Source organism: Haplochromis burtoni, unplaced genomic scaffold (genome assembly GCF_018398535.1).
Source record: "Haplochromis burtoni strain Fernald_Lab_line unplaced genomic scaffold, NCSU_Asbu1 Contig_62, whole genome shotgun sequence".
Taxonomy (NCBI): domain Eukaryota; kingdom Metazoa; phylum Chordata; class Actinopteri; order Cichliformes; family Cichlidae; genus Haplochromis; species Haplochromis burtoni.
In genome coordinates, this window is record NW_024582423.1 from 501,835 (window position 1) to 517,636 (window position 15,802).

The 15,802-nt window shown below is 40.8% G+C and overlaps 1 protein-coding gene across 1 annotated transcript; it reads right to left on the minus strand.

Annotated features, from left to right (window-relative positions):
• Positions 1-1,867: 1,867 nt before the first annotated feature.
• Positions 1,868-15,628, minus strand: abhd17b (abhydrolase domain containing 17B, depalmitoylase). Its single transcript, XM_005922640.3, has 5 exons — positions 15,506-15,628; positions 15,081-15,381; positions 13,501-13,977; positions 4,768-4,947; positions 1,868-4,214 (listed from the first exon to the last, which is right to left on the minus strand). The coding sequence occupies exons 3-5, from the start codon at positions 13,965-13,967 to the stop codon at positions 3,995-3,997; spliced, it is 867 nt and encodes a 288-aa protein (XP_005922702.1). The 5' UTR covers positions 13,968-13,977; positions 15,081-15,381; positions 15,506-15,628; the 3' UTR covers positions 1,868-3,994.
• Between the last annotated feature and the right edge of the window lie 174 nt (positions 15,629-15,802).

Sequence of the window (15,802 nt, forward strand, 5' to 3'; positions counted from 1 at the left end):
TTTCTGATTCTGATATCCATATACATATACATACATATACATATACACATACATACATATACATATACACACACATATATACACACACGTGTATATGACGTAAACCTGGTATTTGTAACACACACACACACCCTCCTTTCTTGTCCTTTTAATTTTACCTGTGGTGAAGATTGTTCTTCATTCCAGTGTAGTTTCAAGTTATTAATGTATATGGAAGTATTTTAAAGACTTTCTCTCTTTCCCTTTTGGCACTTCACTAGAGTGGTCAGGAATATGTCAGGGATGACATCAAACTCCAAAGAGTGCCTGAAGCCTATCAGGGGGACCTTAAAATCAGAAGGTGCAGATACCAAATATGTCAACACCTCAGGAAACCTGAGAAAGGGCAAGAAATACAGGCCATTTATATGGATACACCATAATAACATGGGAATGGTTGGTGATATTAAAGTCCTGTTTGTGGCACATTAGTATATGTGAGGGGGCAAACTCCTCAAGATGGGTGGTGACCATGGTGGCCATTTAGAAGTCGGCCATCTTGGATACAACTTTTGTTTTTTCAATAGGAAGAGGGCCATGTGACACATCAAACTTATTGGTAATGTCACAAGAAAAACAATGGTGTGCTTGGTTTCAACGTAACTTTATTCTTTCATGAGTTATTTACAAGTTTCTGACCACTTATAAAATGTGTTCAATGTGCTGCCCATTGTGTTGGATTGTCAATGCAACCCTCTTCTCCCACTCTTCACACACTGATAGCAACACTCAGGGACATGCCAACAGGCATCCAGTATCCGTAGTTTCAGGTGCTGCACATCTCGTATCTCACACCATAGACAATTGCCTTCAGATGACCCCAAAGATAAAAGTCTAAGGGGTCAGATCAGGAGACCTTGGGGGCCATTCAACTGGCCCACGACGACCAATCCACTTTCCAGGAAACTGTTCATCTAGGAATGCTCGGACCTGGCACCCAATGGTGGTGCACCATCTTGCTGGAAAAACTCAGGGAACGTGCCAGCTTCAGTGCATAAAGAGGGAAACACATCATCATGTAGCAATTTCAAATATGTGAGGGGGCAAACTCCTCACCCTGTATAATAAATAACAAGGAAAAAAAAAAAAAAAAAAAAAAATTGATTGGGAAAAGACATGTATGAACTGGAACCAGGGGTGGGGGCGTAGATTTCCACCCACAACAGAAAACACAGAATTACACAACTGGAAATCCAAAGTCAATCCAAATAAATATATACATAAATCATCAAGAGCTAAGAAAGGCAGACAGTGATAGACCTAGTAACCGGTAGGGTTTCTTAGAAGGTCTGCTGAACATACAGACATACCAGATGTCCAAAACCACGCAGGTGGATGACCCCAGAGAGACAGGCAAAGGCAACACTCCCAATAAGATGGATAGGAGATGGTTACCAAACCCCTCTGGAGGCCAGAGGCAGACTCAATCGTGAGGCTAACTGGAAAGCCATCAGTCAGAGCTTACTATGGAGGAGGGAGGGCGACAAGACAGACCGTGTCAAGACATCGAGGAGAGATGCAGGCCAAGCTTGATGCAGCAGCAATCAGGAGTCCACCAGGGTAACAAGCAGGGGTGAGGCTGGGGAGGGGTGCACAAAGATGCAGATAAATGCCAGGTGCCAGTCAGCTCTGGAGATTGAGCAGACACCAAGCTAGTAGGCCTGACTGAAATTAAGCTAGCACATCACCTCCTAAAATGCTTCTTGGCAGGGCAGGGCAGGGCAAAGAAACCAGATGCAACATTCAAAATCCTTATCACGGTTTCACTCCAGGAACACAATTTCAAGCACAAATTAGATTGTTTGTCAAATACCATTTATTTCCTCTATCCATGTTAGAATGACTTTATTAATGTTACTACATACAGCTTCTTTTTGTATTGAAATTTGTCCTACAAAATCAAATCAAACCAGACATGACTTTTGTCAAGATGAGCAGTACAAAGATCATTTGAAAAGCCAAAATTTTGGCCTAGTCTCCATCATATCAATAGTTTGAGAACTACCAAGAAATACAGTTAATAGGTTAATCGAATACAAGGTTGTAAAAAGAACAGGTTTATATTTATATAAAAAAAAAAAAAAAAAAAAAAAAAAGTCCAGTAAACAAATTAAAAGTAAAAAAAGAAAAGCATGATTGACTTGTTTTCATAACAGACCATCATGAGAAATGATGGTTCTGATCTAGAGTCATTTTCTTCTTCTCAACCTGTAACTAATCAGACCTGAAGGTTTACAGTAGCACCCTTTAGCTTATTGGTTCATTTAATTTATTAACAAATTCTGATCCATCTTTCTAAACACAGGCTCAAGTGCAACCCAGATACTGGGGGAAAACAAACAAAAACAAAAGACAAAACAGGAGGAAGCCATGGGTGACATGCAGCTGCAAGTTGACATTGGCTTGTCTGGGCACTGAAAAAGAGCTCATCTTGCCTCACTCGGCATTAAAAAGCAAATGAACATCTCATGCAAACCAAAAGAAAAACCTTCTGTCCGTGACAGGCCTTCAATGTTGAGCCACTCACACTGACATTACCCACTGTCCAACACACACAGGGAGGATTGTTCAGCTCAAATGTATGGGAGGACTGAAAACACAGCATTGTCTTTTTTGTTTTTTAAGACAATGCTGGAAAAACTAGCAGTTTTCATAAAGTTCACCATTCCTGATTGGCTTTAGTGGTTTACCTCTGCCGTCACAGTAATTACAGTATTGTCAGCAAAAAAGCAAACAAACCCCCCCCCCCAAAAAACAAAAAAAACCCAAACAAGACAGAAAGATGTGATCCAGATACACCAGAGATTTGTAGCTATGCACATTATGTAACTTGACCTCTTCAGATCCAAAGGCAGGAAATAAAACACTGTCAACACAGAGCTTCGTGACAACTACTACACAGACAAATGGGTAAAATCCAAAAAAACAAAACAGGTAGATGGCATTTTGTCGACAGACTTGCCCTGCATTTAATTCTGTCAAGAAGAATCAATTTCATCAACTACAGTGTAGTAAACTGATCTTATACCAACAATACTTCAAGTCAAACTCTGATGTAAGCACTGTTCCAGTGTGAGGAAATAACTCACACTTCCTTGTTTAACAACGTACAGTCCCGGCCTTTAAACCGGCTACATACAATAAGCTGCTGACAGCGCCTTGTCTTGTGCTGTATCTGTGTAGACTGTACCACTTTAAAACTAAACAGAAGTGGAGGATTCACACAACTAACGAAGCTTTGGAGATGGTTCTAGACATGATTTGTAAAAGTACACTTCCTTGTATTCCTAAATCTCTGCAATGTATCATACTACACATTTGGCAACACCGACACAGAAGGGTAATATGTCAGTTTGTCTTGTACAGTTCTTCAGTGACAGCTGATACGTGCAATATTAAGTAGAATGTTAAGAAATATATAAGAAACAGTACTCAAAAGAAAAAAAGAAGAATTCATGGTGACTGCAGTGCGTTAGACCACATCTGTCTGTAGAGTCAGACTGAGTTCAGTTGAATTTGAGTGAGTCTGGTCCAGCACAGCTTGTCAAAAGTTTCTCTGTGGACCATGTCCTTCACAAAAGGCAGCAAAAATGTGGCACATACACAGTCATACATGGCAAGTACACATGGTATGTTGCCTGTGCACACGTCTGCTTCTCCTTTTATTCACACACAGAATTTCACAATGTGCAATTTTCAACATGATAGAAAGAAAATTTAAAAAAGAAAAAAGGAGAAAAAAAAAAAAGAATGAGTACTTCACAGCTGCAGCGTGTGGAGCAGACTGTGTGGGCAAGCCCGATTTATGGGCAGTCAACCATCAAAATGTTGGTACAACACACAACTTCTAGTTGAATTAGAATAAAATGTTGTACCCCTCATTCATCATTCGGCTTCTCCTTAAATCTGGGGCGGTGTTCTCTTCTTCCCTCTCCGCCATTTTCCCCCAGCTCCTTTACAAGTTGACTAGCTCATGTGCAACAAACTGCTTCAGTCTCTCCAGGTACTGTCCATAGAGCTCCACATCGTTGTGGCCGGCCCCTTCTACCCAGAGCGGCTCCACTGGGCGCTGACAGCGTTCATATAGTGCCAGCCCGTGGGAGAAATCAATGACCTCGTCTTCTGTACCGTGGATCACGAGTACTGGTGATGTTACCTTGGAAATCTTGTCGATGCTTTGGAGAGAGAGAGGGGGGAGGGAGAGAAGAAACAAGAAAGAAAAAAAGAGAGAGGAAACATGTCAGAAATAGGGAAGTATAAAAAAATAAAAAAAACCCACACAAGAAAGAAAAAAGGGAAACGGAGGCTTAGTTAATGTTCTTGCTACTAAAAGTATTCTCTAAATGAATGAATTAAAACAATAATTAACTGAAAATAAAAGATAAAAAAAAAAGGAGCACAGCTAGTTTCCTGATTTTACACCAGGGGGAGCTATTGAACATCTGCTTTTTTAAGGACTCTCCTGGGTGCTTAACTAGGAAGAGAGGTGGGAGGAAGGAAGGGGGGGGGGCCCATAAAGAGAAAAAACAAAAAACAAAACTTACTTCCTGAATTGCTGTCTTATAAATAAATCCAGTTTTCAACTAAGCTGTGTGCTTTCCTTGGCACATTTATTCATACAGTGCTGCGTTATTAAATGCACGTGAGGCCGCAGCCCTTTAAGTGTATACTGTGTGGCAGATTTAGCCTGACTACCACATATGCCATCTGTCCGTACGGTCCACTCACTTTGGGAAGGCATCAAAGCAGTATGTCTTCTTGGTGTCAGGGAAAGCCACTCTCATGCCAGAGGTGAGCGGGGAGTGGAGGATGACTGCAGCAGTCTCATAGCGAGAAGCCAGGTCTACAGAGGGCACGGTGCCAATGCTCTGACCATACACGATCACATTCTCTGGACGGATGCCATACCTACAAGGAGGACAAACAGTACAGGAACATCACCCTCTGCTTATCATGAATAGGATATTTACACTACTAGTAGCTAGATAAATTTTGTGTGCTCATCCAGACACTGCAAGCATCCAGTTGGGCCTTCAGTTAATTACACAAAGCAGCTTAGCTGGCAAAACACAAAGAGCAAATACTTTATTTTAGGATCCACATTTATTTATCAGAAAATAAACAAAAAACAAATGAGGCTTACTCATACACTTATCAGTAAAAACATCATGTCAGGGACTCTGTGCTTACAGTGACTCTTAAAACAAGCACACCAAGATGTGATCAAGCTATAGCCGAGTAAGTCTGTCTTTGTGCTGCTTCTCAAGGCAGCTTAAAAAGAGGACCACCCCTAATGTCTCGTGATTCAGAAGGGGGGGGGGGGAGAGCAAAAGAAGCTGAAATAGAGCAAAAGGGACAGATACTGTATTTAGGGTGAGGGAGAAATAAATATAGGTTGGGGGGGGGGCAGCCTTCCACAGCTGATTACAGAGAACGTGACCCACTCTTGCTGACAACCTGAAAACTAGTCTGAAAACACTGCATTGCTGCCGTCTCTGCCGCTGCACTGCTGGATTTTGCACGGTAAAGTCACAACATGACAAATAAAGCTCTACTCAAGTATTAAAATTAGGGACTTCAAATGAACACTAACATTAGAGCCTTAGCTCTGCAGCACTCCTATAATACACTGATGACTACACGAACACCAAAGTCTAGCAGCGCTTTAAAACGCTGTGATGGATTAACATACTTACACCCTTTGCAAGAGAACAACCTGCAATAATGTAGTGTTGCTGCTATTAAAGGTAACAGACTTTAAGTGCAGGGTGATGTATTAAATATGGAAATGTACACACAGGCGCAGCAAAGTCTAGCTTGGACAGTCATGAGCAGCAATATAGGAACTGTTTATTGGTATCAGCTGGTCTTTACCCAGTATAAATAGGGGTAAAAAGGTTGGCACTGCATGGGAAAAGCATTAGCAAAGGCTGATGCTACAGTATTAAAAGCAACTTGACTTTCAGCTGACTGCAATGTACACAATTCGAGGAATGAAAGCCTATCTTGGTTATACAACACAATACAGCTCCTTAGGTAACAGACGAATTGTAAGGACAAGAACAAAATGTCAAGTCTTTGTACAAAACTGTAGAAGAATGATCGCGCCCTTTCTGATGTGGCAGCGCCTTTGCCTGAAACTGAACCATAGTTTGAAAATTCCCAAATTTGACGAATGGATTATTAAAAAAAAAAACAAAAAAAACAAAACAAAAACAAAACAAAACACTCACTATAATCAAACTGCCGTCCCCCTTCCCGTAGCCCTACTGAAGAAAGGCCATTTCTCAGAAGCTAAAAGCTAATATAATGCTAAATATTAACCTAATTACCTGATTATGAGAATTTTTGGCAACAACTTCTGTTATTTATGGCATGTTACTTTAGCTTCAAATAAAAATAAAACAAACAAACAAACAAGAGGAAGGAAGAAACTGTAAGGCAGGTAAAAAATAAATAAAATTAGAAAAATCTGAAAACCCATCATTCAGCTGGACTGCTGAGAAACCTCCAAGGGCAATGGCCATTTAATCTGGGCTTCTGATGTAGCCAGCAAATAACTGGGCCATGACTTCTTGTTCCATCCTTCAGTCACTGTCTGTAAATGGGATGGCCATGGTTTCAAGACTGAATTACAGCAAATGCAATTTGTCTTTTACTCTTGACACCAACTGTGTACCTGCTTACAGCCAAAGCCCACTCAAAAATTATTAGTCACTACAACTCTGACAACAAAAAGAAATCAGACGGCAAACAAGAATCATTTCCACATATAAAATGTAGTAGTAGTAGTAGTGGTATCACCTCCTCTTAGAACAACTCTATAGGCATCTGGGAACTGAGGAGAACAGTTGCTTTGGTTTAAAGAGCAAAATGTATATAAAAATCTGTGTACACTGTTCAGCATTAATGGTGCACTCACAGATGTGAAAGCTACCCTTGCTATGTATCCTAATACCGGCATACAGGCTTATGAACGCAATGATGCTATAACAGCTATCAATGGGCCAAAGAGCAGGGAACACCCTGGAAGAGCCTACCGCAGAGCCAACAGACAGAGATAGTATTCATGCTCACAATTACTCAAATGGTAACATTTATAATCACCAGTTATCCCAGCATATACCTCTTTGGACTTTGGAAGAAAGCCAGTGTACCTCGGGAGGGCCCATGCAAACAGGGTGAGCACATGCAAACTCTGCACAAAAAGCCCTCAAACCAGGAAGCAGGAACATCTTGCTGTGAAGCAACAATGTTAAACACTGGCCGGGATAAGGAACCTTTAAGATGATAACTACACATTGACTGTTTCCTAGTCTTTTTATTTAGTTGCTTAAGTCCCAGCCAACACCACACTCCACTGCCTTTCGGCTTGCTCCATGGTTCCGAGTTGCACCAATCCCTCAAACCTTCAATTTAGTCCCTTGACACAAATCCATTCCATTATGCATCACATCCTCCCTCATTCCCCTATTGTGTGTCTCACTCCCTCTTGACCACCCACCTCTTGCGCATTGAAGACCAAAAATATCCTCCTTCCACAGCCGTCACCATCACAAACATATGCTCAGGAAGTCCTGCGCATATGTACAGCAATTTAAAAAAAAACAAAAAAAAAAAACAGATTAGAGTACCATCTGCACTACAGCAGGGGAATTCTTCACTGAAATGCTCAATGATCCATTATTACACTTTGTGTACAAGTACATAGGGGTGATGTGGACTGAAGTCAGTGAAAGTGAATTAAATCTATTAGTATGTGAGGACATTAAGAAGAGTTTGTTTCTGTGCTGAAGAGAACAGTCAGGTGAGAAATCAAACTCCACCCAGATTACTTCATAGATAAAGCCGGCTTGTCTCCAGGCAACTAGTGGTATTTAAAGGTAAGAAAAGCAAACAAAGAGCATTGAGCTGCCTTCCTCGTGTCTTGATGCATGCTGATGTTTGGGAATTTCTCCCCTCCATTCATTTCCAAGAAGATGGATAGTGCTTGCGACCTGGATCAATAAGATTATTGATGAGGAAGTGAGTTTCCTGTTTGTTTTTATTGGCCACAGTGTGGAAACACCTTAGTCTGAAAGCTCAGGCATTGGTTGCTAGGCTACCACTCAATATTAGACTAGTAGGATTGACTGCTGGCATGCCTTCACCTCCAAGGCAAAAGAAAACAATACAATGCCACTTCATGGTTAAACACACAAATACAGCAAGGAATTGGACCAGAGGCCTTCATCAACTACTCACCCTCTTCTGGCACTTGATTTCACAACATATAGTTTCATCGCTTCTAAAAGAATCTTTTTCATTCATCCATTAAGCACACTCCTAGTGTGATACTGGAGGATGTACGTGTAGAACCCTGCTGACTCACATTATCTCACCCACTCCCAGCTCAGGTGAAAGGCGTGCCGTATCCAGTGAGGCATGGGAGTGTTTTGGTGGCAAAGGCTGTGTAGTTGTGCTTACACAGTCAGCAAAATGACAGGTGGCTGGCCTCTGTCATACAACTACAGTAAAGTGAAAGCAACCCACACGAGTAAGTGAATACTCAAGAGGAGGTGAATTTGCACATTGCTGAATCATACAGTGGGGAGAAAGAAAAAAAAAAAAAAAAAAAAAAAAAAAAAAAAAAAACCACACATTGAAGGATGCAGAAAAAACAAAAAAAGGAGAAAGTGTCAGGTTACAGTGTTCAAAATTCAGTCAGAAAAGAAACGCAGACCGCTAGAGTTGAGAGCTCATTTCTTCTTAAAAGCTGGAAGCCTGATCTAACATGAGATACAAGCACGAGGTATGTAGGCAACAGACTAATGTGAAGCCATGCAGAGAGGCCTTTTGATGTGATAATGCCATCTAGTCGATTCATGTTCAGCGAGGTAAAAAGGCTGAATTGTACTCTCCATCACATAGTCAGTCAATTATAAATCTGGCACAGCCCTCAAGATCAGGCAGAGACAGCTGAGAGAAAGACCAATATACTAGAAACCTTATTTAAACCAATCTGAAGATTCTGCATGCAAAGACTAAGATATTGATAAAACTGTAAAAGACTCCCTACAGACTTAATTTTGGGAACAAAATTAAGTCTGTAGGGAGTGTTAAACTACCAAAATATAATTCGGTGATAACCAAGCAAGTAGTCCTAAGTGTTGATTAAAAAATAAAATCATAAAAGTCAGTCATTTTATCTTTCTGTGGAAAAAAAAAAAAAAAAAAAAAAAAAAGCCCAACGCAGCATTAATATGAAGTCGAGTTACTTAGAATTGAATCTGATGTACTGCAGCACTGGCCTAAAAGCAGAACTGAGTCCTGAACTGATATGGTACAAGATAGCAAAAGGGTTTTGTTGACATTAGCCAAATACTACCATCCAGAACAAAGGAAGAGTGTTGATGTTAGATTTCTGATAGTGGGAATATTTACATAATGTGTATATAAAACGTAACAGGAAAATGAGCAGAGCTAAGGAGAGAATGACACAGTCAAGCCTATAAACCAAGAGATCCAGGGACCAAGGGAACCACAAATTTCAAATGGACGCACATCATTTGCTTTAGCAAAAAAAAAAAAAAAAAAAAAAAAAAAAAAAAAAGCCTTGTGTGTGTAATGTTGTCAATTTTAAGACTGATTTGTGAACACAGAATGTGATGCAATCAGCTAGACAGCATAGTAAGTGGTCAGGTTTGCTCTAAATCTGATTTCAGTCACGAGTGGGGTTGTAACCAGCTGGGGAAAAAAATTAATAAAATCAAATCATTAGCATTTCATCACAATGTTTGAGTTTCTTTTTTTTTTTTTTTTTTTTTTTTTTTAAACATCTGGGTTTCATTTACTCAAGCAAAAATAAGACATTTGTTTAAAAAAAAAAAACAAAAAAAAAAACCCAACCAACCCTCTTAAAATAAAACAAAACAAAACATTGATTTCTGTGTAATAATAGGTTACTTTTAATGTACGCAGGAGAAGTGTGCTTTAGCGCATGGTCACCCCCCAAAGGCATGTGCAAAGCAAGGAAAAACCCTGGCATGACCACATTCCTATTACCACAAGGTGAAACGTCATCCAACTCTTCCTGCTAACCAAGAAAATTTGAGACCTACATGTAGGTGCAGTGATGTTAGAGTAACAATGGAAAGAATGAAAGCTTAATCAGAAGCGTTGCTTCATGTGACGTGGGACACACCATGTCGACAAGTCAGCCAACTTTGCCCAACTAATGAGAACTGAGATCAGAGATTGAGGTAATGCACTTTGACACTAGGTACATCTGATGTTATTATCAAGATACAGATTAAATGCTACCTGCTCCAGTGAACCCATGTGACAAGGAAGCAGTTGAAAGTAGACACACACACACACACACACACACACACACGCCTTTAGACTGAAGAGAAAAAAAAAACATTACAACTTAATGTCCTGCATCTGTTTTGCCTTGTACGCAGAGAGTGGATTTTCTAAAAATCACATTGAAAAGCTAAATTCTAAAGCTCTAAAATACCTTGATGTCTCATGACCTTTTCTTAAATGCTGACCATTCGGGTACAGAAAGCTTTCTCAGACACTCAGCACCTGCCCATTACTAGGACGGACAGATTACAAATGTGTGCATCTGTAATAAAACACTGATATGAAGCACAGGACTGAAAAAACAAAACAAAACAAAAAAAAAAAGTCATCTACCCTCGTTCAACTCGTCTTTGTTGCAAAACCCATGGGTCACGTAGTTTAATTCTGCTGTGGGACTGCTAACCATGTGACTACAAAGCACGAGATATGCAGTCAAGCCCCAAGGTTAGGCCTTCAGGAAAAGAAAAAACAAATTCTTGTTCCTAAAAGGCTCATCTTATCTCAAAGACATTTCTTCCAAATAAACCTACAAAACCATGAGAACCTGTATTTGATGCCCTGCTTCAGTGATCGTACCTGATGGTAGCAAGCAGTGTAAAAAAGTTAAAGTGGCCTGAAGGTGTTAAATATGGAGCTGAGTGAGTAGTGTTAGCTTTTAAGCACCAAGTCAATCAGCTAATGACAACATGTTGCCTTTGCATATTATAGCTAAAGTCCAAGCAGTTTTACCAGTGTAAACTAGATTGATTATTTTGACTTTGAGAAGTCGTTAGTGATGTTTAAAAGAAAAAAGGAAAGAAAAAAAAAAGCAGGGACAAGCAATCAGGTAATTCCAGGAGTGTGGTTTCAAACGGGTGATGAGAAAAGAAAACAATCAAGCCTATACCTACAGACATGTGACTTTTAACCACCGGAAAAGCAGGTTCTTTTTCATCTTTACAGCAGTGGCTTGCTTCTTAAATGCAAAAGCCTTACCGTCAATTTTCTAGTTAAACTCTGTAGCTTCCTTATATAAGAGGGCCTTATTTACAGAAGCCCATTCATTAGATTCTGTGAAAGTGCTTGGGGAGGTTCACATCAAAAGTCAGCAGCTAATAAACTGTAAGATTTTGTTGTCAGTGGCTCTTAGCAGTGTTATCAGCACTTTAAAGCTCTGCAGTGCCAAAACCTTCATTTAGTACAGAAAGAACATACTCCCACACTAGCAATAACACAGGAGGAACACTCCACACTTAAAGAACAGCTTCCCCCCCCCCCAAAGGCTGATCTTGATCATTTTGTCTCCTCTCTTCCAGCATTTTTAGCACTTCTGAAGTCTCCCCATCTGCTCTCTTAGTAATTTGTCTTCCAGCAGGAAACATACAGGCAAGCAGTCTTACTGGATGAAATTTTATCTTTCCCTTCTCCCAAAACAAGAAGTCAGATATAATGGACATAGTACTCACACACACCCTCCACATCCCGTTTCATTGCAGCAGGTTGATGTTTGCTTTCTTGCTTCTACCCTGCATGTATAGGTAGAGCTTCAACTAAAAATTATTTTCATTTTTAATTCATTCCCCCCCCCCCCCCCCCCAATACGTTCCAGTGTAAAATTGTGTTGTGTAAAATATCAGGAACACAGTGAAATAGGTCTACCACAGATTCCCCAGATCAAAGATCTACCTTCATCCACTTCCCCCAAAATATCTTAGGAGCAGGAACTAACAAGTATTTTGGGCTTTGATTCAATAATCTGAAAAGCGACTGATGAATTCTGTTTATGTTTCAGTTCTACTTATGTTTTGTTTGTGGGTTTTCAGTACAGGCACTCTACTGGCAAACCTACAGACTTTAAGCACAATGTGGTGACACAAAGGACAAAAGAAGGAGATGACGAGATGGTCGGAGACAATAAGCAGACGTCCTTAAACACAAATGGAAGGAAGTGAAGACCACAGCGTTAGACAAACTGATAAGCACTGCTTACATGTAAGACGACCTTATCTGGGGGAAGGAACTGAAGCTGAACAAGAGTTCACACCTGCAGTAACAAACTATTCATGAGCATGAGGACCAGATAACAAGTGATGCAGAGAACGAGTTCTTTATACATAGTCTTTCATACACCAATTACTAAGAAGTTCGATAGTTATTTTTAAAGAATCAAAGTGTAATAGAACAAGACTTCAACTGCAAACTGAATTCCTGCTGGGTTGTGTGCACTTTGAAACCACAATAAGATAACAGAAAGTCCTGAACAAGTAGGTTATCATCAACTGGGAAAACATAAATACCAGTTTCCAATCAGCCAATAATTAGTCACCTGTACAAACATGTAGCAGAGCAACCGCTCACACCTACATATTAATGGAGGAGGGGGCGCAGCGTAATCACAGAACCCACGTTTCTTCGCCTACAAGAACATCATGTCATCCCCACTAAGCCATTCCTCATCATCTTCCCTCATGATTTTGTGAAGTTCTGTTAAGTAGTCATCCCTCCGCCCCCCAGCACCTTCAGAAGTTCACATCTTCTCATTTTTGCCCTTTTCCATCTAAATCATCATTTCCTTCACTAATCCTCATCATTTAACACTTTCTAAAATGCCCCCATATTTCTACAGCATGCCAGAAACACAGGTTGACACTGTTGTTATTCATAATATTCCTGTTAGCAATACAAAGCTGCCAACCAAGACATAAAACAGGGACCTGCTATTAATATGACTAATAATGCTTTAAATATTACCACCACACACAGTAGGGGATTTTTTTTTTTTTATAACCATGTTCCTTACAGTTTTTTTTGTGTTATGTCACTTCACTTTCCCCTTCAGATACTCTAATTTAAAAAAAAAAAAAAAAAAAAAAAAAAAAACCAAACCCCACAATCATTTCAAGTACTGTGGGAACTTTACTTTTCATCGGGTTTAACTCCTTGTCTTGAGTCATCTAAACGGCCATTTAGGTTCATTTCTCCATGCTATCACATCCTAATAAACAGGTTTTGAGTGACTGCAGGAGTCTTGTGCATTCACAAATAAGTCTTACAGGATTCTGCATACTGCTCAGTTGTTTTAATATCACGTCATTTTATATTACTTATCCATCCATTATAACGCTTCATTACCGTGATCGGAGCGCCTGCCAGGCAGCATCTACATCAGCGTACAGGTTCTTCTCCGAAGGCTTCCCAGAGCTGGCCCCATAACCAGAGTAGTCGTAGGAAAAAACGTTGCAGTTGATCCGTGAACCGAGGCCAATGTAGAAGCTGCTCATCTGGCCCAAGTCCACTGCATTACCGTGGGAGAACAACAGAGTATACCGGGCGCTGGGTGAGCAGCGGACAAACATGCAGGCAATGCGGCTCCCTCTTGAGGTGCGTGTCATGAAACACTCGATGGCCTCCTTCTCACGGGCCGAGTACTGCCAGTCAGCACGCTCGGAGAGGTGCAGCGTCCATCGGCTGCCACTGTCATCACACATGAGGCTGTAGGTCGGCTCAGGGGGTAGAAAGGCCAGCTTTGAGGCGATCTTGCTGGGGCACGGTGGACAGCAGAACAGGCAACATAGCTCACTGAGCGATAAGTGGTTCATCCTCAAAGTACTGCAACAGAGAGAACCAAAAGGATTAAAATAGAAATATCCCATAGTGAGGAAGAAAACACACCGATATGCCAATGCATCCCACAAGAAAGATGCTACAAAAGCAAATCTCTGCCAGAGTTTCGAAATTAGGTTTTTCTACATATACAACTATATCTGTTAAGCAAAGCAGGGGATTTCTTGGACGAGGGGCTTGAGCCAGGCTGCTGTCATTTTTAAAATTTTATTTTTTATTATTACACTAAACAATCTCTCTCTCTCTAAAATGCAGAGCTCTCTCGAGACAGGATTTTAAAGGGAGATGACCCTAGCCGAGTGATTTTTCTCTCCATGTCTATCCTGAGGCTTCACAGTCACTCAGAGAATTAACTTGAAAGGCTTTTTTGTCTCTCCCTGCACCTGGACCCCTACCTTAGGTTACCTCTTAAGATATTCTAGCTACTATGAAACTGCAGCAGTGATGTCAGCACAGCTCCTTTTTGGTAAAACATATGGCAGCTGGAGGCAAATCTCCAATTTATCTTAGCCAGTCATGCTGCTTTGTAATATGACTCTTTAACCAAGCAGGGGAAAAAATGCTCACTAATATCAGATTATGACAATGTGTTATATGGATTACCTTTCCTCTTTCCTTTGGCGATAGCTCCTCTGACCAGCCACAGCACTTAGCAGCTTCATAGATGGACATTTCTGTCTGATATATTCATAAATCTTGCAACCGATTTGCTTAGATCAGTCTAAAGAAACGACGCTAAACAGCTGCTGGAAATTACTTGATTAATCTTACTCACACGCTGCTGATTTTTAACTCAGCTGAACGGTCTGTATGATACGTGGGTAAATAAACGGCTGTGTCAGGGATGACTGAGGATGGGGACGACAATGGAGCCTATTTGCTTCCGACATTCTTACCACAAAGTCCATTCCAAGCAGAGGCTAAACGGAGCCCCGCGGCGATTTACTGTAAAATGGTGGTGGATGTAGCAATGTGTTCACAGAGATTACAGTTACACCAGGCTATTTGTGAGGGTTTCGTTTCTAGCAGCTACAATTAGCTGCAAAGTATGGTGTACCAAGTGTACATATATTCCAAAGAAAGCTTACCTGGACGGCGGCTGGGGGTTTGTTTTGGTTTTCTTTCTGTGTTTAAAGGTGATAGTACTGGGTAGACGTCACCGCAGTCTTGAGATATCTTCGCACCAAGCCAACTAACTTATCTTCTCGACACCTAGAGCTTGTCGAGGTTATCCTTGGCCAGATTATCCTCGGTTAGCGATGTCAGTTTGAGTGTGTATTATCCTTCTTTAATTAGTATTAGCTGGCAGCTTCGTTCTCCGGACCACACAGTCTTCTGAACTGTCGTTTCCTTTATTTTCCCTCCTTTCGGTTTTCTCAACATACGGTCCTGGACGATAACGACATCGACTCATTCGAAACGTTCAAGTTTCTAAAGCACAGCAGTGAAGCTGATAGGAAAGATAACAGTTTAAAATGCACTCAAATCTAGGAGACGTGTCCGTGCAGCTTACCAAACAATTCACAGCAGTATCACCTGCCACCGAAACATCACTGCTTTCGTTGTGAATATCGCCCGGCCCTGCTTGTTATCTTGGCTTGAGGAAAAAGAGGCGTTCATTGACAGCTCTGTGGACCAATGGGAAAAGAGGTCGACAAAACGACTCCCCCAATGACTTTGATGTTTATGGGCGGTCCTTCTAGACGCCGCAGTCTGAGGATTTAAGTTTTTTAGGATTGACAACCAATCAGAAATTACTATTGGAAGGCATCGTCCAATCAGCGTCCAAAAAGGTGTTTCTAGTTCTAGT

What these genes read in the sequence shown, in the direction of transcription:
- abhd17b (XM_005922640.3), bottom strand. Translation starts at nt 13,967, where the DNA reads ATGAACCACTTATCGCTCAGTGAGCTATGTTGCCTGTTCTGCTGTCCA. An exon ending in TGGCAGGCGCTCCGATCACG is followed by an intron (nt 4,948 to 13,500) that starts GTAATGAAGCGT and finishes TCCTCCTTGTAG; the next exon opens with GTATGGCATCCGTCCAGAGA. An exon ending in TGCTTTGATGCCTTCCCAAA is followed by an intron (nt 4,215 to 4,767) that starts GTGAGTGGACCG and finishes CTCTCTCCAAAG; the next exon opens with CATCGACAAGATTTCCAAGG.